Here is a 25,756-nt window from a genome sequence, read left to right as displayed (position 1 = left end):
TAGCTTATTTTTCATTAATATCGTAATTATGTGAGTTGGCATCGAAAACAAACCGCAATTTTGTGGCCGGCCTTAATGGTTTAGGGGTCAATTATAGGCGTTATAATAATAATGTTGTGCGATCTTTTAGACTTAATGCGTATCCGTGTTAGTCATTCATTTGATTGTGGATGATTTTATTTAAATTTTGCTTCATTTTTGAACCGTTCGCATTCTTTAGGCGTTGTACGGGAAGAGTGACGTCATTGTACTTGAATATTTTTTAAATTCTTACTTCTTTTTTTATTACTAGGTAAATATTCTGACTCTGATATGATAACTATGAAATTGAATGGATAATATGTATATTTTTTTATGTTTCGCTGTATTTTTCAAATATGCAGTAAATAATTCAAATGCTGTGAATAAATAAAAAAAAACTCATGTAAGTGCTGTTAGCGACGAATTACTTATATTAATCAAAAGCCTAAGATTATCCTTTCAGTACTTGATGTAACTACAAAAGTGCACTACATAAAAATAACACCCTCTATCTATATAAAGACGTGACATTTCAAATATTGTGTTGTGGTCAGTATAAAGGTGAAATTTATTTTGTTCGCGCTCCCTCAGTTGCGAGCCGAATGTGTCTTGTAGCATCATTCACGACCCACTGACTCGATAGTCGATAGCGACTGCCTTCGATATCGATAATTTATTTCATATTGGTTATGCACATCACTAATGACTGTTGTGTTTGTGTGAGTTCGTCCTTTTGAAGTTGATATGCATTTCAATATTGAGTAGTACTACAAAAATTAAATGGGTATTCTAATGTATCGTAATAAGCAGTGGAGAAAATCCCTGTATCTAGCACATTCCTAGGTAGATAAATAAAAATAAATTGGAATGGTCACATAATTAACGCTAAATTCTCCGTTAAAGTCTTTAAATCATAAAAAATATATTTACTAACCGATCCGAACCCATATAATTTTTCAGTTTTTTTTTTCACATTAAGTTTTAATCAACGAATGGATTTATCAAGTTGATCGTACGAAGATTTCCACGCATATAATATTTCGCGATCGACATGCATTGAACCGATGTTATCGATGCATCAGGATTCCATCGCGGTGAAATTATGAATAACGCATCAACTCAAACATGTTTGAATCTGAGGAATTTTACAATAAAACTTGAGTTTTTAACGGTCGTTTTTTTATTTCTTTAGCATATACAATAAATTATTTTTTTCGAAATAAATTATATGTACTTATTTATTCAGTAATTTTTCAAATGAACACATAATCTGAACATTTTAATTCCTCAAAGACTAACTAGCAATATCGAACTCTTGGTAACAGCGCCATCTATACCAGTACTGTTGAACTTCTAGGACAGCGCCATCTCACGCAATGTTCGAAATTTAATGCGGCGATAAGACCGTTGCTAAGGCTTACATTTGTTTTACTACGCAAGTGGCCGATAGAGAGAGCTTAAGACTAAAAAGTTCTGGGTAGTTCCACCAGGTGACATTCATATGAAATGAAAAGTCGAAAATAATGTATTTCCAAAAAGTGAGAAAGGACCTATTATAGGTCCCAGAACCATCACAGTATATAATAAAATGTAGGACACACCTGTCGTAGCTGACAAATAAAACCACATCTATTTTAAATTAATTTAATTAATCATTCCATATTCCATTGTCTCGAACTACCTAACTTAAAGCATTCAGCTTATATCACAGCATTATCGACCATTATCTAACGGCGGTTTCAGACTAGTGGATTTTCCGTTCGATTTTTCAGAGCAAACAGAGTGGTTGGGACATATTGAGAACAACAGCCACAAATGATGACAAGGAAAAACCGCGCGATAAAATCTACTAGTCTAAAAGCACTGCTAGATGGCACTCCTTTATCCCAGGCCGTATCACATTCAATCTTATCTCTAAACAAATACATAAGCAATTAAATATTGAAATAAGTATGCTTTACAAGTTCATTAGTGATTGTAACATTATTCTACCAGTTTTAAGTAGAAAATATCTATCTACACAGGAAACAAAGAATGATAATTTACCGGCGTAAAATAGGACATTTGTGTACAAATTTTCCTCATAATGAAACCAAAGATACAATTCCAGCGAATGTGTTTCGGTTACCTAATTAGTACTGAAGTACCAATACACAGTTTCCTCCGCAGACGTAAAGCAGAAAATAGAGCCAATGAAAGAAACGAACAGTCGACAAAGTCCACATTTGAATTTGAACCATAAGCAGCACGAAAGAAGGTTGAAAACTGATCAACTGTAAAAACTGTAGAGGAACTTCCAATATTCGCGACATTTCTAATAAATACTAAGATAAGGCACTAACGTTCACTTGCAAGTATACTCATCGACTTCTTCAACACAAGTATCGCATTGCACGAAGCAACAATTAACCATTCTACATCGGCACCTAGAACTCACTTGTTTCTTGCTAGTTATAATGCCCCTACCACAACACAAGGTCGCACAATTATGCCTGTCTTTACACACCCTTCCTTTAGTACTAACACATAAGTTCGGCGTCCTCTGCAAGTATACCAAATTCTTCCTTTCAATTTTCATCTTGTTCCTCACTTTTGGCGCTATAGCTCTCTTCGTTGTGTAGTTCATCAATTTCTTCTTTGTGGCGTGGTGGTAATGCTTCTTTAGTAACCCCATAGCTGAGTTGAAAGGGCCTAATCGTTTCCAACAAGTCTTTGTTGTACAAGAACCGGAGAATCCATGGCATTTGCAGACTTCTTTTAATTGCTCTCCAATAGAATCCACACCAACAATGACATCTTGCTTTAGGATTTCTGCAATCTGATCGTTGCCAGCATGTTTGAAATCTAAGAAGTTTCTGGTCAATCTCTTCCCATGTCTGAAGTCATCTCCACAGCCTGCCATTTTCCAAGTGTTGTTTTTTCCAAAATTTCCCGGACAGGAGCACGAAGAAAGATCCCCAGAAGCACATCCTTTAGCTACTGAGTGAGCAATCGAAGCTGCCATTAACGCATGAACGAAAGCAGTTTCTCTGAAGATTTTATTGAATATACTTCTTTTAGGTTTTCTGTTGAAGATGAGAGAACAGTTCCATCTATCGTATTGAAAGGTTTCTTCGCAAGCTGTGATGGCTTGTTCTTTAGCGATGCTCAATACGTTGGAGAGGCCGCTGTCCCGATCACACATTCTTGTTTGCCGTTTTGAAGCTCTGATCAACTTGCATGCGCCAGGGTATATTTCGTGAGTCCGGTCACTGAAGAGAGCTTCAATTGTTTTTTGGAGTATGGGCTGAGATCTGTTGAATATAAATTAAGTCATGTTCATACGGTTTGAAAACATTTTCAATCTTCTATTGGGATATAATAAAAGTATTAGCAGCCAAGTATTCGTCGAATTTCTCCCGACCTTCTTAGTATAATTATAATTACTTCGCTTGAACCTGTTTTCCCGTAGGAATAGGCTATTTATGAAAAACGTTTATACTGTTTCTAAGGCTTTCAGAGGTACTGTATAGGAATTCGTTAATATTGTAAGTAAAGTTCTATGTCTAACAGAAATTATTCAATTGAATCATTCAGAGTAATTACTTTCCAACTTTTTCTAGCTTTGTTCTTACAAAGAGGCTCAGAATCAGATGATTAAACAAATTAATTGGTAGAGCATATTCTGTACCTAATTCAGTTATCAGTCTAACAACAAGAGTAGGTACTCGAACTATACATTCCCTTTCGCATCCAACTTTTAACTTTGCTACTACCTCAGATAAAATCCAAAAAAACTCACCCTTCAACAATCTTAGAAGCGAAAATAGAAACAGCACATAACAATAACAAATTAAATATACAATAACTAAACATTGTTAAGATCTTTACAATCACATGATCACCTTTTGTCATCCACTAGAAAACTTCAAATGACTCGGCACACAATTCGAGGCGTCGCGTTGCTTTATCAGAAAAGGGTGGGTCTCCCAAAAATGGTAATGACAAACTAAGAAATCAGTCTGTGTTTGCTGGTTGTACAAATATTGAACCGAGTCATAGTTTTGAACTTGTCTAAATAGGTATAGGTAACCTGGTTTCCGTCTGCGGTTTATTGGATTGCTGATAAAGGGTTACGTCTGCTCTTTGAAGGTTCAAGGTGTTATAGAACCTTTAGACAAGCAAGGACGTAATAATTGAAAGTATTTGCTGGGAGCTCAGTCACAACTATTGGAATAATAAACAAAAGCAAATCGTCTGATGAAGTTGTATGAATCTTTGATAACATTTTTAAAGAAATGGTTAATAGGTATGATAAATCAAAAGAAGAAGATATATGAAGAGACTTCTGAATAAAACTGGTACCATTTACCTACCTATACGATGTCAACTAGCTTCCAGCACCGGTTTCCCTCGCGTCTCATCGGAACTACTATGCGAACCCGGTCATAAAACAGCCTTCTCCTTCCACAGTAAATCGGCTATATAACAGAAAGTTTTTTTTCACATATGACTAGTAGATCCTGAGATTAGCGCGTTTAAATACAAATTAAACCATTCAGCCTTATATTAAGTATTAGTATAGATTAAAACATTAATCTTCGTTCATCTGATATCTCCAGCATCCAGCAATCCTACAAAACAACTTAAACAAAAACCTTTTCCTTCAACTAGAATTCTAATCTCCAAATCAATTATTCATTAAAAATCAACGAGTATTCCAATCGGCGTACATTCTATTTTCTCTGCACTTTCAGTTCATTAAGTAAAGTGAATAAAAAAGCACTATTGGTTTGTAGAGCTTGAGACTGGGTGATTATTTCCGTGCACGCTTACAATTTGCCGGGAGCTGGTAAAATCGTATCTCCGTGGTCTGCATTATAAACGGCTGCATCTGTAAAGGTGTATCTAGACTACGGAGAATTAAATGACTTGCGAAGATGTTACTTATAACGCAAAAAATCCTAAGAAAATAGAGCGCTAAAATGTGGGTGTTAGGAGGACGAGAAATGTTCTGAACTTAAACTAAATTAGCCATTTTTTCAAAACCCAATCACCAATCAATAAAGACCAATATTTAACAGATGTCGTAAGGAACCCGAACAACTCGTTACTTTAGTAGTACCTAACTAATCGGTTTGGTCACGCCTACCGTACGTTACTTGAGCTACAAGACGGCGCCTGACATACCTGCCTACGATGATGGCATATCAGCTCATCTTTCCTTTCTTCATGATCCAGACATATGCGAGGCATGAGCCACAAACAGTTGATAACGCATGACACCGCTTGAGGCGTGTGTTAATATTATTTACCAACACGAATGCTCGGTTCGGGCCACCGTTCGCGACGCGTGTCTCGCAAAGTCTGGTTACGGCTTTAAGAGAATGCTAAACATTCATTTGGCTTGTATTCACGGTACAAATTAGTATGATAAATGCGAAATGAAGTGGGTTTGTCTTGCTGTCATATGTCTTGAGAATATGGGTTTTAATGAGATATGTAATGACGCCTTTGAAATTGCATCTTGACGCTCTCTAAAGGATTGCTTATTGTTAGCTCAGTATGCAAGAGACAGTTCTTGTACTAACGAAAGTAAATAAAATATAGGCTAAAAGTTATGCGTATAATAATATTAGTATCCTTCTCGTCTCAATCCATCCTAAGGTTGTTTGGGAGCTCTTAGCGAGAAGACCACCCATTATTTCACCTAATTTAGTTAGATCTAAGACAAAACATTTAAAAAAATCTATCTATCTAGTCATAGGAAATTGTAGCTGCATCGTTTACCTGATTTGAAAATAAAACTTTCCTATAACTTTGTAAGCGAGAAGCTCAAAAAGTAAAATGTTCAAACATTTCCAAAGGAGTCATTTAAAAACGTAACACGATCCCTTATCGATTGCCGATAAGTTGTAACTTGGCTGGCGAGTGCAGAGCCTGGTTTAATAGACTCAACTCGTATCGACACGGTATTATCTAGGTCATATGCAGTCATATGCAACTGCATGCATTTTCACCTCAATAATTATTGTTTCTGATTTATATTTTTCAGTATTTTAGTATCTATTATGTACCTATACGAGTATGTATCTCTTTTTATTTGACTTCGACGAACTGAATGACGAACGAAAACTTGCTGATGAAACTGTAAAATATAATGTAATTAAAATAAGATAGGTAAGATTTCACGATGCAATCAAATGCTCCATTCGTTTTGAAAAAATATAAATAAAAACTATAGTTGCATTACAATCTTGCAACTTACACGAAACCACTACTGAATTGAGAGCTTTAAAAAATGAGAGAACACAGACATGCTTTTGTCAGTAAAAAATCAGACACTTCATGCCGTCCCCATTTTTAAATAAAAGATACATTGCCACTTTTTGGAATTTAAAAAGGGTTCAAAGCTTTTGTAGAACTCTACTTTATAATATATACGTATAGTCTAAAGTTAACATTAACACAATGTTGTCTGGCTAGAATTTAGCTTTCCTCCGCGAAACGCTGAGTGCAAGCTAGCATTGTCTGAACGAAGGGTAGAATTTTATTGGATGCGGTATTATTGAAAACAACAATAGAAATTGCTACATTAGCGCAATTTTATTGATAGTGCTACTATTGTTGTCTTCGGGACAATTTCAGTTCTGGGAAAAAGATAAATCGGGTTTTCCGATATCTAAAGCGATGTATACGGCGAACGCGTTTGAAATCTATTACTTAAAAGTTTTCAATTTTTGATAGCTATTCCTATAGACGATATGAGTATGATGCTTAATGCATTTTTTCATCCTTCTTATATACTTACGACTAAAGCCCTCAAACGATTGAGAAGCATATTTTTAAGTGGGATCACTAGCTTTCTATTTTGTTCCATAATACATAAAAATCTTAAACCACACTAATTCTAAAAGTTACATAGCTACTACTTTATGTATCCAAGTTTCTTTCACTTCAAGACAGAACCACTTAACTTTCCACCTCGACAAAACCTCTCTATTGCCTTCATAATATGAAAGTTTTCATAAAATATTGTGACCAAACTACCTCTTCACATGCACTGGTCGCGACATCGGTCGTCGGTTGCCGACTCGCGGTCGATACTTAGATCATACATAACTGGAACCGCCAATCTCTGTGCCAAAGAGTCTGACAATTTAAGAGCAAGGCGTGAAACAACGACAAATAGTGATAGCTCACTCATAGGTACATGTATTTTGACATCGTTACGGAAAGACCGCACTCGACAAAATAGAAAACACAGGCATAAAGTTGTGATTACGCACAAACACACCAAAATTGACAAACACAAGCAAAATCTTAACGCATAGTGTGCAGACGCCATCACGTCAATCTACTTCAATTTGTCAACTGATTTTCATCTTATCTCTAAAGTATTTTAAAGTTCAATGTTAATTGGGTAAAAACCGATTGGAGTAGCTTCGAGTGGCTTGATGTGTTAGCATCTGTACATAGGAATATGACCGGTGGTCGAACCTTTAGCAAAGGGGAAGGAACGGCAGTGTCGTGTCAAGTTATTTCAATGCTCCAAGTGTCGATGGCACTCGCAACGTTACGATAACGTTCCGTCTACCCGACCTTTATTCTCGAGCTTTTGTTTACAACTTGTTACGTTTAATAACTGAGCATAAAACTTTACGATTTCGTAATAAACGAGGAACGTATGTTGATATTTTATATGGTGATGGAATAGGTAATCGTGAGGTTATGAAAAATATATTACCTAGGTCACATACTTGCCTTAGGTTCGTTCTAAATGCTGTTAAAGGATATTTGAAATGTAGCATGCTAGATAGCTACTAGGTGCGACTGATATTAGAATAGCGCTAGATAGCTACTTAGACTGATATTAGAATAGTTATCAAACTTACTGAAGTTCTGACTACTTACATAAATAGGTTTGTAGATTAATAGCATGTTCATATATGGAGGAGCAAAAAACTGGTACCAGCTTACTGGCCAGGTTTTTCTTGACCCAAAGAATTTTTAATAGTCTTCTCTATATTATACTGTCCAATTTAAAGAATTTAGTAAGACACTATATAAAACACAAGTCCACCAATACTATTAACAAAATGTCATTCAGTCTCTCCCAAGTAAATGTACTCCCAGACGTTTAAAAAGAAAAAGCAAGCGGAATCGTTGAAAGGCAAAAATCGCATTATACCTCCTACCTACTAAGTATATAGTGCAATTGGACGTCAAAGCGTAGTTTTTGTAGCGCGGTCGTCGGTCGCAGGTCGCAGATCGATAGCAGCCAGCATTGTATGTGGACCACCATAATTTTCTTCTTGTCTTAAGTTAATATGTGTTTTTTTACTGTGAGGATAAAGATACTTAGTTTTTATGGGTTGGTGTAATGATGATAAGTATATATTAATATAACTGTAGTGTATGCAGGTACATGTGCATCATTGTATAGGTTATGTCATTATTATGACGCCTCGTGCGCATACGTCACTCGGTTATAAATACCGGATCGAGCGGTGGGGAGTCGGTCGTTGTCAGACTGTCGACCTGTGTGGTGGTGCGTTGGCGAGTCGATTAACATAATAAAATGAGCGTACAATACATTGGCGACGAGGATAAAACCGTGAGTGTTTGGACCAACAGTTACCTATTATCTAATTTTTATAATTTTGAACTACCTATTAGTTCTGTGATCCAGAAAAATATTTGATATACAAGGTTATACTAAATAATTTGTCCTATTCATGCCTATACCAAATTAATGTATGCTAAATAAGCTTTGATAACAAGTAACCTCTGACCGATGTTAATATTCAATCATATTAAAAAGTGCAAAAGGAAAGAAGGAAGGGAAGAGAGTAGAATGACAAAGTATACATAACTTTTATGTTAATGTATGTATGTATCACCCGAATTGCAAACAAATTTTAACCTTTTTACGTAATTCTTTGTTTAAGTTTACCTTGCTACAATTCTAATGGAAGTAGCAATATTTATTGCAGGTGTTAATATTTATCAAATGAGTAATTTATAATACAAAATCATTACTTGGTGATCAGTTTACTCATTCTTAAACCTGCATCAAAGTTTATTCAATAATAGGCATTTATTGGAAGCAATATAAAGTTGCTGGTTGTTGAATTGTCGTCAAGACGATTTTAGCAGTGGTGGGATTTCCTAGAGGATATAATACAATAACCTATTTGCCTTATAATCAATTGTGTTTAATAATTGTTGTGCTTGCATGCCAACAAGGCGGAATGTACACGGATCTTATTATGTTGTTTACAATCCTATTTTGTAAGTGCCTGCATTCTAAGCAAATAAAGACCTATTCTATTCCAAAAATCTGCTGGTCATTAAAATGACAGCTTGACGGTTAGCAGTAGTGTATGTCTACTGGTCATTAGATTGACAGCTTGGCAGTTGGCAGTAGCGTGTATCTACTGGTCATTAGATTGACAGCTTGACAGTTGGCAGTAGTGTGTATCTACTGGTCATTAAATTGACAGCCTGATTGTTGGCAGTAGTCTATATCTACTGGTCATTGAATTGACAGCTTGATGGTTGGCAGTAGTGTGTATCTACTGGTCATTAAATTGACAGCCTGATTGTTGGCAGTAGTCTATATCTACTGGTCATTAAATTGACAGCTTGATGGTTGGCAGTAGTGTATATCTACTGGTCATTAAATTGACAGCTTGGCAGTTGGCAGTAGTCTATATCTACTGGTCATTAAATTGACATCTTGACAGTTGGCAGTAGTCTATATCTACTGGTCATTAAATTGACAGCTTGACAGTTAACGGTAGTGAACGTCTACTGGTCATTCAATTGACTGTACACGCATAAATTATCTGGCGATAGTTGTCAACTACTGCAACAACTAAATCTTGATAATTTTTATATTTTCTGTGCCCGGTGATTTGGATCATAAAAAGCTTCCAAACTTAACTTCTCAGAGTCTAGTCAACAACTTATACCTGCTATATTGTTCTGGTACTTAACTAACTTAATTCAAGTGCTTGCAATATAGAGGATATTACAAGAACAAACTGGTGGGTTATATACTCAACGGTTCTACAAATGACAAACATGTGCTAGGTATCTAGTTTAACAAACAGCACATTGAGGGACCGTAGTAGGTTGGCCATGTATGTTGAAGAACTCGCCCAGCTATACTGGTATGTATTCACCTATGCACAACATCCAAGTCCATCAACACCTCTAGTGGGTTGCCTACCCATAATAGTGTTAATTATAACAGTTGCTCAGTCACCCTAGGTATAATTTCAATACTTTTACTTTATTTTGCTGTATTAAAGAGGTTGTTATACAACAGAGATATTCCAGAAGATACAGAACAGTAGAACAGCATACAAGCAGCAATACTAGCTGGAAAATGTGGATCAAAATTTTGGTATTCAATAGATAGAATCTTTGGTAAACATGCTAGCTCACAATTGTAATTTCAGTACTTTAGGTTGATATAAAACTCTTAGATCAAAAGAATATGGAACTAAGCATTGGAGCAATCTGTGATTTATTTGACAATGCTACTTTATCTACCCAACTGCCTCGTTGGTCTAGCTGTCGCAAGCGCGGCTGCTGAGCACGAGGTCTCGGGTTCGATTCCCGGGTCGGGCCTGGAAGTTGGTGATTGATACACCCGTGCATCGGAAAGCACGTAAATGTCGGTCCTGCGCCTGATCTCTTTCCGGTCGTGTCGGATTGCCGTCCCATCGGGTTATGAGAGTGAAGGAACAGTGAGTGCACTTGTGTCTGCGCAAATGCTTGTGCACTATAATATGTCCTGCGCAGTTGGCTAATCCCCTTACGTGAGTACAGCCGCCGTAGCCGATAATCGGCTAGGAGGACATCATCATCATTTACCCAACTGGGCCTTCTCATCTGTGACAAAAAATCTTTTAAGGATGATACCTGGAAGGAGTTCCAATGTAGATACTTACTCTGGGAACTGTCTAATGATGATTAGCTCATGGATGATTGTTGCAATCAAGTTCTCAAAAGTTGATGATTGCGTGTGGTTTTTAAACCTTCAAGATTCAGGCTTGAATGAATTTTAATTGGTATCTTAGCCTCTTTTTTATTGATTTACATTGGTGTTTACAAATAGTTTAACAAAGTGGCCCTCATTATAATATTGTTATTTGCAAATTATGTTTTACAGTATTGCAGTACCAATAAGCAGTATAAGTACATTGAGAGTTGTGGAAGAATATGCTTCCATAGGGGCGAATAACATAACCATATATGAACATATATGAAATAGAATCCATTTATTGATCTCAAGTTAATAAATCATCACATTAATATATTCTTGAAGTGCACACCTACTTGTAATATAAAGTTGTGTAATTTCCTCAACCCATCCCATAAGATAAGATCCATATGGGTGGTGGGATGGATATCTATTAACAAAATAATGTCTTGTGTCCATAGCGTTAGGGTTAATAATAATTGATCTTAGAACACCAATCTTAGGTTACCGTAAGACAATTGGACTCGCACGAGAGGTAAAGAACTTTATCACTATTTACATTTATCGACATTTATTACTCTTTTGTGCTAATTAAACTACACAGTTGCGTCGACATTTGGTTAATAATAACTAAAATATTAGAAGGCAGTACTCCTTGATACGGCACGTATTGTGAGGAGGTTTCTGTCTCTGGGACCCTAACCACCGATACCTTGGACCCTGTGCCCGATATCGGTGGTAACCTATTTTTTATATTTTTAAATGTTTTTATTTTTATATTTAATATTTAAAAATGTAAATTATATGTTCTAAATAAATAAATGACCACTAAAATATTATTAAGTTCCTAAGTCCTACTGCAAAATATAATCTGAGTAAGTGTTCCTTAAAGTATAGGAAGTAAAATTGCCCTTAGTCACCAAATCGTTTAAAAATTTACTGGGGTGCTGTCCCTATAAAAGATAATAATATTTTTATATTCTGGTTGTCTAACTGAAACAACGTAGATAAAGTCAGCTGCAATAAAGGGTAAGCGCTTTTGAACGAAACTATAAACATACTTATGCAGCCAACTATACTTACATAAAAAAAAAAAAAAATTACGTTACCTATACGCGGTCATGAAATTGGAAAAGCGTAAAATATTAAAAATGGAAGCAGCACAAAGCTGATCATCAAATTGATGAGGTCAAGTATGACATGAGAGCAGCATAGCTGCTCATGAAATTGAGATATAGAATTAGAATCCCACATTTATCTATGTGTAGACAGATGTTTTAGAAAGGTTAGCGGTTGTTTTGCAAAAGGAAAATTGCATCGACTAGAAAACTGTTTGTGAGCTGCTGTCACCTTGTTGAAAGGAAGAAGAGCATGAGTTGAGGGTCAGGGACTCTTCTATTTTATGGTGATGCAGAATGTCACAGCTTCAAAATATATAGTGCAAAGTTAGTGACACCTGTTAAAGTGCGTTCGTTGCATAATATGGTTCTAATTAGTTAAAATCTGATTCGTAATGTTACTTTACACCTTCGTTATAATCAATATGTAACCATGATACTAAAAAGCTTACCATCAAAGCATAATAATTCTTTGACTACTTAAATTTTTGAAAACCACATTAGGAAAAGCAAACAAACATTACAGAACGCAATGTCCGGTGATAATAGTGTTTTTGGATGCCTAACCGAAATATAAGTATTCCTATCGCATTATTATATGCAGTAAGGTATTCATATGTTGGGTGTTGAATGCTAAGAAGCTTACAGTTTCTTGACTAGATATTGGACATACATTGATGTAGGGTATTTAAAGCCTATATCAGAATTTCAGCGAGTGTACTAGCAGAAACGTGCAAAGTACCAGCGCTGATCAATAGGGTTGAAGACCAGATTGTTTGTTACATTGCTGAGATAATGATAGGCTTTGATATTCCACTCTCAAATTAAAAACTACATATTACCAAAATTAGTTGAGTTAGCATTCTCTTGCTTACAAGGCACACAAAGTACTTAACTCGTACATAGAACTACAATTTAAACCATTAAATTGGTGACAAAATATGTGATCGCCATTAAATTGGAGACAAAGTATGTGGTCACCATTAAATGGGTGACAAAGTATGGAGTCACCATTAAATTGGAGACAAAGTATGTGGTCACCATTAAATGGGTGACAAAGTATGGAATCACCATTAAATTGGAGACAAAGTATGTGGTCACCATTAAATGGGTGACAAAGTATATGGTCATCATCAAATTGGAAACAGTCCATCTAGGTCACCATTCAATTGGGACGATCTTATGTGATTACTTTCCTCGTACGGCTCGTACGGTTTTGAATGAGTGAAAAGCATTGATGAGGTACCCTAATGCCGATCTTTTACCTTGGAACAATGCATTCTGTATCAGTTTTAAGTGAAGTCGAACCAAGCAAGATGAGTGCTCATTATCTGAAGGTACAGCAATATTTGAGACTTGCTTGATTTCACATGGACTGATTGGCGGGATGTCTGCCAAATGGACGGATCATCTCTAGTGTAGATATAATACAGAGCCGGAACAGCGGCTACAAAACCTGAAGTTAAACTTGCCGGCCTGATATCACTGCTACGAATTTGTCTTGTTGAGCCTGAAGCAGATGCTGGTATGTTACCGTCTGCAAAGGGACGGATTTTTATTTATGTTTATTTCACAAGGGAAGGGATGTAGTGTCCTGCAGTATCACCGATATCTGTCGTCTCCTTAAATGGAAAGGGAAATGAAATGGAAACGGAACAAAGTAAATCAGTTTGATGGCAGTGTGATCGGTGGACTGATCTGATAGCGTGGTTTTGTTGTGCTGCAGGTGTTTGATAGATCTTTAAGAAATTACCAAAATATTTATGAGTTTGATTGTTGGACTTTTTGAAACAAGGTTAAAATCAAAACAACAAGGGAGAGATGTAGTGTATGCAGGTACATGTGCATCATTGTATAGGTTATGTCATTATTATGACGCCTCGTGCGCATACGTCACTCGGTTATAAATACCGGATCGAGCGGTGGGGAGTCGGTCGTTGTCAGACTGTCGACCTGTGTGGTGGTGCGTTGGCGAGTCGATTAACATAATAAAATGAGCGTACAATACAATAACAATACCGAATAACTGCAATAGTTGAAAAATGTGTCAAGGCATGGAAAATATTACCATGAAACTAACCTATTAAATCAAGACGTGGCTTTCACAGATTTTAGTGTCATTCAGAAATAGGACAAAAGATCAAGGTCTCTTGGTTACACTCTAATACAAATATATACATATTTGTGCTATTTTATATATATATATATTTATTTATTACTAGCTTTTGCCCGCGGCTTCGCTCCCGTCAACTGACTTCTCTACTTTACCGAATTTTTTTTCATAAAAACCTTCTCCTGACAATAACAAACACAACAAAAAAAGAATTAGCCAAATTGGTCCAGGCGTTGTTGAGTTATGCGTTTACCAACACATTTTGCGGTTCATTTTTATATTATAGATATATATACATATATATATATTTATTTATTATGTATATATGTCGCAGGGATATGATAAAAACGGGGATATGATCAATTCCCTAAGGGACTTGAACAAGTCACGGAGGATGTTAAAATAACAACACGATTTTATCTTTTCCCTAAACAAATCTAGTGAATTGAACAAATCACTAGATTGGTTCAGTGAAATGACAAAAATAATTTTGCTTTGATATTTTAAAGGTTTATTTGGTAAGATATACCTACATAATTATGATAATCAGGTGTATGCAATACAAGGAAATATTGATATAAAAATCACGATTACTCAGAACAATATTTTAATTTTTGAAAGAATCAACAAAAATTTCTTTAAAAAATATTTTAGTTGCGTATGATATGCCTATTTGTAATAATCACTTATTAAAACATGCAGCTGATTTGTGGCATCGTGAATAACATAAAACATTATTTTTCTTACAGGCACATCTATGACACCTACGGCTTGCCTAGTGTTTGCAAGCGCGACCCAAACAAGAACTGACATTTTTTTTGTCATTTCACTGAACCAATTTAGGGATTTGTTCAATTCACTAGATTTGTTTGGAGAAAAGATAAAATCGTGTTGCTATTTTAACATCCTCCGTGATTTGATCAAATCCCTTAGGGAATTGATCATATCCCCGTTTTTATCATATCCCTGCGACATATACATATACAAGCTGTTGTTTTGCATCCGTGCCACATTCAAGGACGTAATTTTGCTAATGATTATCGACCCAAATCAACAAAAAAATTGGTACGTAATTTTTTTTTATTTATTTTTTTCGGAATTCCGTCAATGTCATCTAGCCGTATTTAAACTTGGCGCGTGTGTTCCTGGCCTTAAAACCGTGCTGTGCTCTCACACAAACGCAAACACAAAGCATACGCAACGATTATTCATTTTCATTCATAAAAGTGAATTACTTCTGAAATACTACGACATTACAATGACAAAAAAAGCTGTGCATATTAGCTATTTCCCGTCTTTTGTAATTCCAATCGATTATTTACGTATTTTATGTCCTCCTCCTGAAGTATGGCACAAATGCAAATCAACACCTTGTATATTTTTTATTTGTCTATTTTTAGGTATTAATATTATACATATATACATAGTACACCAAAAACTACCTGCAATACAGTTATTTCTTTTTTATTCTCAATCCATCCAAAGGTTGTCTGTAAGAGATCGCCCATTGTGTCACCGACTTTTAAATCTGTAGATTAGTGTTTTGTTGTTGTTTTTCTTTTTTAAATTGGTGTACATAAAAAAGAGTATATCTATCTATCTATTATTTTAAACTCTCAAAAAGCGAATTCAATAACCAATACGTAACTCTCGACTTCGCTAATCAGACTCCTTCATTCAAATCCTCCCGAGAACACAGCATAGCTAAATAACAACACAATTTGCACCCCATATCCGCAACAAACGCACACGAATGATTTTACATCCTCGCTCGGTCGTTGGTCGCAGTCGATCGATAGCGACCGGCGAGACGCGCCACAGACGACTGATAACATTCGTCTGTCCGCCCCTTTATAGTTGAGCTTTTGTTTACATCTGCTGGTGTTTGGTTTGGGATTTTAGATGATTCCTAGTGTTTCTAATATTATTGGTATATAATCTTATGTCAATTTGTGCTATGTTAACGGAAAACCTACGAAATAGGTGTAGATGCAACTTAGCAGTGATACTGCTTCATCCTCCGAGCCTTTTTTCCCAAACTATGTTGGGGTCGGCTTCCAGTCTAACCGGATTCAGCTGAGTACCAGTGCTTTACAAGAAGCGACTGCCTATCTGACCTCCTCAACCCAGTTACCCGGGCAACCCGATACCCCTTGGTTAGACTGGTGTCAGACTTACTGGCTTCTGACTACCCGTAACGACTGCCAAGAATGTTCAATGACAGCCGGGACCTACAGTTTAACGTGCCCTCCGAAACACAGTCATTGGTGTCTAAGATATACTTAAAAAATACATACAAACTTAGAAAAGTTGCATTGGTACTTGCCTGACCTGGAATCGAACCCGCGCCCTCATACTTGAGAGGTTGGTTCTTTGCCCACTAGGCCACCAAGACTTTTTTTACTTTTCAGTGATACTGCTTATACGTCAGAATAATATGTGGGCGACTTTTTATCTGGGTGCGCAAAGTATTTCCATCGGGAAGTAGAAAAGAAAAACCTCTGGCGGATAGTAGTGAAACATTTTGATGTTTAATGTAAAAATATTGTAATGAAGAAATTTTTCATTTGTAGTTTTTATAAGGTGAATAAACGTCTTCATATTTCAGGTGTCATCTAACAAATAGTTTGTAGACTTATTTCAATACTCTCCACTTTATGCCAGCCATTTCAACTAATCACAACTCTCAAGCACGTGAAATATGATACAAACAATTTCAATATCCGCGACAAATAAATGCAAACAGACGTAGTTTCATCCGGCGACTGCACGCGGTCGATATCGGTGCAGTCACGGAGTTACGGAAACTGTACTATCGGATTTACTATTGATATACAAACTTCTTGCTGGAAAGTCAAAGGTTTTTCCTGTGTATTGAAAAGGAGTATTAATTAAATTTCATTTGTATCTTATACTGGTGGATAAACCATGTAAAATTGAACTATGTAAAATTGGAAAATGTATCAATCTTTTTGTTATTGGTATGTTTCCTGAAGAGGCAGTAAAAAGTCATACAGATGAATAGTTTCTTAATGCATATCAAGATCTGAATAGCTTTCCGGTTGTACATTATGTTTCTTTGTTTCTATCGTCTATCTCAGGAAGTACTTATCTTATTTGATATAAAGTCTGTCTGCGAGCAATTTTTTATGCCGGTACACGAAGTACTTTCCAAGGGACGCGGCTAAAACCACTGGCAGAATTTAGTATAGTATAAAATATTAACAAACTCAAAAGAACATACCAAAAACAAAACGACTCCATCATTAGTTGTTTGATCCGCCCTAGATCGCAACACTGAGCGTGTAACGGAACAGGTACGATCGGATTTAAAGTTAGCACACAAACTGACAAACTTGTTTGTAGTTGACGTTTTTGTTTGTGGACCGATGTTATCGAAAATAGCTTTAAAAGTTTGTGAAATGTTTGTTTTGATTACACAAGGGGTCGCGATGATTATACGTTCAGTAAAAATAAAAATACCTTTTGATTTGGATTATCGAATCGCTACATCGAATGGAGAAATACATGTAAGAAGTGGGTCGCTTGTTGAGCAAAATCACACTTTTATTATAAAGCACAAATAAGATCCTATTCCACATATATAATGAAGAAAAGAAAATAGCAATCATAGTATGATTATTTTCATGGTTTTGTAAATTAGTAAGTTTCATAATGATAAATAAAACCCATTATCCCATCCTTTTGGAGCCGTCTTTTTATCATAATATTAAACCTAAAATTCAAACACATTATCAAATAACATATTACAAAATCAATGACTACTCAAACATCTACACACAGACCTCAAATTCTAATTAAATTCAAGTAGCGACCACATCAAACAGAGGGTACTTACGGCTAATTTATATTAGTGAACAATGTAGCCAAATGAGAGCAGCCGTTAGCCACAACATCAATGACCCAGCGCCGATTAAGTGCCACAGTGTAAGAAATACAGAAGTATAATACAGGTGTTTTTTTTTTCGTCTGAAGTTCTTTTCTCAGTTTTATGTAGTGTAGTAGAAATATAACAGTGAAATAGTACCTCTCTGTATTTAGTCAAGTTTATTTTATTCTGATTTGTAGCACTGTGCATGACTAATTTATATTAGTGAACAATGTAGCCAAATGAGAGCAGCCGTTAGCCACAACATCAATGACCCAGCGCCGATTAAGTGCCACAGTGTAAGAAATACAGAAGTATAATACAGGTGTTTTTTTTTTCGTCTGAAGTTCTTTTCTCAGTTTTATGTAGTGTAGTAGAAATATAACAGTGAAATAGTACCTCTCTGTATTTAGTCAAGTTTATTTTATTCTGATTTGTAGCACTGTGCATGACTAATTTATATTAGTGAACAATGTAGCCAAATGAGAGCACCCGTTACATACAACATCAATGACCCGACGCCGATTAAGTGCCACAGTCTAGGAAATGCAGTAGTACAATACAGGTGATAAAAATGATTCTGTTTAAAGTTATTAAAAAAAATCACTTTGGTAAAAGTTTGGAAGTAACAAACATAATAATCCTCATAGCATAGTTAATGTGGATTGATGCACTGGATGAACAGTAGCTTCTTTGGCTTAGAAGGTAGTTTTCTCTTATTAAGGTAGTTTACTCTTATGTCCAATGTGCGAATGTTCGTTGCTGGGTTAAACAATAAACGATACCTGGACTTAAAAAATATTTCAATGGTAGTGAAAATATCACAATGAACATTAAAAAATATTCTCTAATTGTACATGAAAACTGCAAACACTATCAACTGAATATGTAGACAGAATTTTAATGATCTGACGAGACGACTGATTGGATTTAGAAATTGTTCGGAGTTAAATTACTGCATATATTGGATACTGTTGCACGTGTCACATTAGGGCTAGTATAGACTTTTTCAAACCTGTCTGGTATCCTTTTACTTTTTGAAACCAATATTTAGATCGTAGAGGTATCCTTTTGTTACAGTAATAGGATTTTTATAGAACCTCTTGACAATGAAAATCATAATGGTAGTTTTTATTGGTTTTGTTAAGTATAATGTTATTGAAAGCCTGAAAAATTGCTACCTATTCTTACTAGGTATGTACTTAGTTTTAGGCCCTTTGTTTGAGGCCAAGGCACTGAAATAGAATTTGAAAAGAACTTAGGCCCAAGTTCACCGACAACATAAACAAAACATACGTTTTTTAAAACAACAATTGATACGGAAGATTGTTCGGAATGTACAGCTCTCTACCTAATTACGAATAGTACCGTCTCTTTGAAAATTAAACGTAAAAAATCATAGTTAACTTAAGTTTCATGAAAGATTACGTTTATGCAATTGTTGGTATTAATGGGAAAATTAAAATTTACGCTTTTGATTGCCTAGACAAGTTGTAATAATGTGCACAATTGCACATGACAACACCTTTCTTTATCGAAGATCCCTTCACCCACAAGCGTATTCTGAAACTACCCTTCACTAATACATCATGACCTGATTATCCACAAGAGTATTCTGAACATACCTCTAGGCTCTTCTAGGGTTAAATGGACCGAAATATTGGAAGCCAGTCACGGTTCGGTCGGTGTCCTATTTAAAATTCCGACCAAAAATATTCCGACCAACGATTTTCTGCCCTCGCGAACACAATCCGCTGGTTTAGGGTACCTTCTTAGTTTTTTGCACCTTCGTAGAATAAAGGCTTGTGGAAGAATGTAATGATACCTACATTTTTATAATAATTTTGAACACTGCAAACCGATAGTTTTTTTGCGCTCATAAATCAGTGTGAATAATATGAAAATACCTACCATCGGGTCAACTGTCTGTCGCCTGTTTAGTCTGCATTGTGTGGGTTTTCTTAACAGTATTAACTAGAGTCACGGTTCTCAAGTATATCAACAATATTCTCCTCCAAAAATATCACCAACAATTTTTTTATTTATAGGAAAACAAACGAAACTAAAAACTTATCAAACTTATTTTATATCTCCTCCTCTCTAAGACCGTAGCGTCATAATTGCTTCTTCCCAATAAGTTACCATCTTACTAAAACAGTTTCTTGATTGCCTCATAAAACTACTGACGAAACTTCGACACATTGTGATAGAACTTGCAAGTGACGGTAACAAACTTTGACGTTTGTAGCCAAGTCTGCTACGATCGGTGACCTCGTAGCGGCTACGATTGGCTACGGCGTAGTATTTTATACAGGCTGTAAATTACGCGTTACGTGCCCCGTTTAGTATGATTGCATCGATTCACGTTATATTTATCGAGCAGAAGCAATACTGAGTTTGATTTTATGAGTAAAACTGATTAACACTTTTGTTTACCATAATACTTCATATATCACGTTAATGTCGGTCCTGATCTCTGTCCAGTCGTGTCAGTTTACCGTCCTATCGGGCTATGACAGTGAAGGAATAGTAAGTACATCTATGTCCTCACAAATGCTTGTGCACTATAATATGTCCTGTGTAGCTGGCTATATAATCTTCTGACATGAGAACAGCCACCTTGGTCAATAATCAGCTAGAAGGTTATCATTATCACTTCATTTAGTCTAAGTCTTATTTACTCATCAAAACAAACTATCGATACGCAAAAACATACCCAAACAATACTATGAAGAGAGGGAGTGGCTACAAGGGATGCTACGCAGTGTCATTGACCCCTGGCGTAGCGCCAACTGGGCTACGCAGGTCTACGCCGGCCTACGCTTTAAAATAGACGAGTATACTTTTTTTTAATGCAAACAAGATGGGTAAAGGTAAAGCTATGTTCAGTCTATGGGGAATAATTCGTCTGAGGTTTTAAACCTAGGTTATTTTTAAAGTATGACCTTTGGTCTGACTGAAAATAACCTAGGTCATGTGTCTCATATTTACTTTATTACGCTAGAATGTGCACCAACCGAGACATTTTTTGAATAACTTTATATTTTTAAGATTTATAAGAAAAACTTGAAAGTGAAAAGGCAAATAATATTTATTTCATTGTATGTAACACAAACAACAATGCAGTCACGCGACACATTATTTTTAAAGACATTTATTCTTAACTAGCTATTTACTATTACTATAAGTAGTTGAAAAAACAGAGTTTACCAGACAGAACAAAACATAAGAAATTTATATACAATGGAAGTTACAGCCAGAATATTAAAAACATGCAACCAACAAACTTCGTCCAAAATTTTAAAAACCTTTAGCCCAACAGTTATAATGTTTCAAAGCTTTACAACTCTAAGTTTTGCACCCTGCTCCGCTCGCATTTGAAACTTTTCCCAAACACCGCAAGATGGAAGGACAATATTTCATTTGGTATCCTCAAAAGGATTACAAACTTCTTGGAAAGTTACATTTCCAGGATTTTCCATCGAGAACGATGTTTACACGATGTTTTGTAGATTGCCAGTTGAGTAAACATGGCTATTCTTTGCTTTCTTTTGTTTTTAGTAATTGATATTGGATTGAAATCGTCATTATAGATAATAAGTAGTGAGTAGTTGGATAATTGTGGGAAAAGGCTGAATATAAACCAAATATAAACCAATACAAATATGAACCAATTCATTTCAATTTCAAAGTTCTCTCACCTTAAAGTGGCCATATTAGCTTAGAAGTACCTACAATTAAAACCTAGATGATAATGAAAGATAGTTATCATCTTCGTGTTTAAAAAAACATCAAGATTTCAATATAACCACGTAAAATATTCCAAAAATAGCAAACTGGGCATAAACTATTGACCACACACCCAAACTAGATAAATAAATTGACGATAACTTATCATACACCACAGGTTTCTTACCTCCCATAACCCCATAACTTTCCATGGAATCGCTCGTGAGTTTCAATCAACGTCACGTATAGGTCACGTATGGTGTTACAGAGGTCAGGTATTTATAAATAGAAAGGTTGTTTATTAGGATCCAGTATGCATATTTAGGTAGATCCTTTGTGATATGCCCTTTGACGGTAGTTCAGAATCTGCTTTGTAAATACTAAGGGTGAGTTGCACCATTAAGTATAACGCTAACAAAACCATTTGCAGTTGTCAAATCACCTGTTTGACGAATGTTGCGATTTAAACTTAAATCTTCATAATGTTTGCAAGAATATAAATTCTGGAGTATAATTAGGTATCTTTTAATATAAAACAGCAAAATCTGGACATGTTTACCAGATTAATGTTGCAGAACACTTGTAAAAGTCCGGAAAATAATTTGGAATCACTTTTTTTGACAAATAAAAATTGCCGCCCCATCCACTTATTTACTGCCTCATTTACAAACCTATTACTAAAACAACATATCAATATTTTAAACCCTCTTTAAAACGATGTTAACAAGAGACTCGTAAAAAGTAATAGTTGTAGTAAATCCCTGGGCAGTGCCTTCAGAGTGGAATCAGTCACGCCACGGGAGTCGTGACGTCATCATTTCAAGTACAAGTGAGTGAGTACATACACTATTTAAAACTGTATACTATTTTTGAACTAAAGTGACCTTTTGTGGACAAGTTGAGTGGTTTATATCATACCAGTACCACTACACTGTATACCAGGCAATTCTTGTAATTATTTTCATGTGAATGTAAGTCTGTCTGTGTAAAAAGAAAACACACTGAAACGGGTAAACCTATTGAGATGTTTGGCACAGATACAGCCATGGAGGTAGATAAAAGGTGGCTACTTTTTACTCTAGTGATGAGAGTAAGTTACCCCTGGACAAGGGTGTTATTTATTTCCATACAGCCTTTTTTATCGTCCCACTACTGGGCGCAGGGAGGCGTCTCACAAGGAGAAGGATTGACCATATTTATTTGACGATTATTTATACGTATGTATATTCAAAGTCTCACGTTGTGCGTATATTGTACACGCGCAATAATTCTAGTTATGTAATGATTCTGGTAATTAACGGTCGGTATAATTACAAGTATTACTCAGTAAGGGTAGGCTATCCATAAGGAACAATGCTCTAATTAATAGACGTGTATTTGAATTATCATTAGACCAAAATATAACAGACATACCATATCCTATATAGCCTTTCTCAACACGTACTGTATATTATAGGCAGAAAAAAAGATTATTACTTATTTGGATCACGAACAAAGTCACGAACAGAGTTTGGGAAGTCGTGGTGGCTTAGTGGGTAAAGGACCAACCTCAAGTATGAGGGCACGGGTTCGATCCCAGGTCAGGCAAGTACCAATGCAATTTTTCTAAGTTTGTATGTACTTTCTAAGTATATCTTAGACACCATTAACTGTGTTTCGGATGGCACGTTAAACTGTAGGTCCCGGCAGTCAGTGAACATCCTTGACAGTCGTTACGGGTAGTCAGAAGCCAGAAAGTCTGACACCAGTCTAACCAAGGGGTATCGGGTTGCCCGGGTTACTGTGTAACGTTGTACTTTCCTAGCTCTAAGAATAGGTTAGAAATTAAAAAAAAAATACAAATAATTACAATAGATTATTCTAAAATTAATAAAACACCTAAAGTACTAAAATAAATGAAATAAAAAAAATTATAATATATTAAAATTAACATAATTCATATACGGAACCCAATATTAATTATTTACACAAAGGTCCTCGTAACTATTGCGCCTACGCATCTCTAAACGGGTGAACTGGTTTCGCTGCGCGCGACGGTGGTGCCTCGAGTGCATTCGGGCCGGAGACGCGGCAGACGACCAAATTGCATCAGACGTGACGGCTGTGTCACACGTTTTTTTTACTTGACCTTCAGTAATTGCGTACCTGTCTAATTTCTACTTATTTGTGCTAGACAAATTATAATCGGAAATCCCGCTGGGGTAAGTTTCCATGCATTGCTTAAATACTATTGTAAGGTGTTCTTCTTGCTAAATTTCTATCTAAAGCAGCTGTTCTTTGTTCACTTTGTTTGCTGGGACACTGTGACCTTTGGACCCGGCAACGTGGCCTAAGCTCTGCTAATGCTAGCCTTGTCTCTGCGCTTCCAGGATTTATTTCTACGTTGGAATTTCTACGTTCGAGTTTTTACATTCTACTTTAAACCCTCGCTACGCAACGTTCTACCTGGCGGCGAGTGAAAGACCAGACCTGATCCTGTCTGGAACTACCTGGGTCCTGCTGGAGACCTGGAAGTGCAACCTGGGAAGGAGCTGGGCCGTCGTCGGAGCTATACCACGGTTCAGGCCAGTGTTCCCAGTGTACCTTCTACCTCGAGATCTATTCGTGGTTAGGGCAACAGAAGTTGGCTTAAATAAAGTCTCAATTTCTACCAAATTGTGTACTTTATTTGGACCCCTACCTACCTACCTGTCGGCCAGCCTGACTACCAGCCTACCAACGGCCGCAACTGGGTTGAGGAGGTCAGATAGGCAGTCGTTTCTTGTAAAGCACTGGTACTCAGCTGAATCCGTTTAAACTGGAAGCCGACCCCAACATGATTGGGAAAAGGCTCGGAGGATGATGAGGTCACCAAGCCAGACTGCCGAATCTGAGGTCCCGGGTTCGATTCCCGGTTCGGTCCACATTTGTGTGATGAGCATGCTTGTTGGCCGTGGTCTGGGTGTTACAATATATATTTATAAATATGTATATGTGTAGCTATATGTAGTTTATCAGTTGTGTTAGCACCCATAACACAAGTTAATTAATAACTTACCATGGGGCTAACCAACCGTGTGTGAAAAGGTGTCCCGACACTATTAATTGAAAAGAGAAAAACTCTTAAACTTTATATATAATTAACAATTTGATTACATTAAACAATACAACAGGTAAATCTCAAGCCGTTATTATCTCAAGCAACTTACTCCATCATCATCATCATCAGTCTTTTTCATCATTCAACTCACTGCTGGGCACCGGCCTCCTCTCACACAAAAAAGGATTGATATAATTTTAAAAATAAAAACATCCAATCATTTTACTAAAGATTCCATTTTAAGTGCACCATACTGTAAAATCAGCATAAAAAGTACCCAATCAATTCTCATCAACTTTGTAAGACTTTCAAAATGTTTACCTACCGTACACTTAATGAAGAAAAATCTACCAAATATTTACTTTTTTCCAGACTTGTTCTGAACTTTCCTCTTTAGACCTGCAGGTCGGATTTTGACCTGAAATCCTAGACAGGCAATGTCCTCTGTTAGGCGGATTATTGTTAATTGTGCCCAAAATATATAATTGTTTTCACACCATTTTATTTTATTTTAAAATTTAAATTAAGCATCATTAATTATATAAGCTAGGGTATGATCTCCTAGCCTTAATCAGAAATAAAACGTCAATTCGTATCACAATAACTTCTTGTATTCACTTTTAAAACACAATTTAATATCAATCGTAAGAAAATATAGTTTATCAGTCCACGAAGGAAGCGCATGGGAAGCGCGCGCTCTAACTGTCAAAATCTCTTTTTAGTGTTGTCCTCACAGTAGAGGTAGTGTTGTCCGTATAAAACTAAAATGATTTAGTATACTTCGGTAAATATAGTATAGTTCCTTAATGTATGAAAAGAGAATATAACATAC

General features: G+C 36.1%; 1 protein-coding gene and 1 long non-coding RNA gene across 2 annotated transcripts; one reads left to right on the top strand and one right to left on the bottom strand.

Annotated features, from left to right (window-relative positions):
• Positions 1-1,651: 1,651 nt before the first annotated feature.
• LOC124645949 (protein Wnt-4) lies at positions 1,652-3,939 on the bottom strand. Its single transcript, XM_047185937.1, has 2 exons — positions 3,803-3,939; positions 1,652-3,314 (listed from the first exon to the last, which is right to left on the bottom strand). Exons 1-2 carry the CDS (start codon positions 3,913-3,915, stop codon positions 2,366-2,368), a joined length of 1,062 nt encoding a protein of 353 aa, XP_047041893.1. The 5' UTR covers positions 3,916-3,939; the 3' UTR covers positions 1,652-2,365.
• A 19,613-nt stretch (positions 3,940-23,552) lies between these two features.
• LOC124646059 lies at positions 23,553-24,500 on the top strand. Its single transcript, XR_006986301.1, has 2 exons — positions 23,553-24,046; positions 24,215-24,500. It is a non-coding gene; the product is annotated as an uncharacterized LOC124646059 (long non-coding RNA).
• The last annotated feature ends 1,256 nt before the right edge of the window (positions 24,501-25,756 follow it).

The sequence above is a fragment of the Helicoverpa zea genome, chromosome 3, assembly GCF_022581195.2.
Source record: "Helicoverpa zea isolate HzStark_Cry1AcR chromosome 3, ilHelZeax1.1, whole genome shotgun sequence".
NCBI lineage: Eukaryota > Metazoa > Arthropoda > Insecta > Lepidoptera > Noctuidae > Helicoverpa > Helicoverpa zea.
The sequence above is the reverse complement of the archived record's forward strand: the minus strand, read 5'-3'. Positions and strand labels throughout refer to the sequence as shown.

Bases quoted from the DNA above. Each gene is read 5' to 3' on its own strand.
- LOC124645949 (XM_047185937.1), bottom strand. From the start codon at position 3,915: ATGACAAAAGGTGATCATGTGATTGTAAAGATCTTAACAATGTTTAGT. The intron at 3,315-3,802 runs GTGAGTTTTTTT...TATATTCAACAG, and splicing joins GCTTCTAAGATTGTTGAAGG to ATCTCAGCCCATACTCCAAA.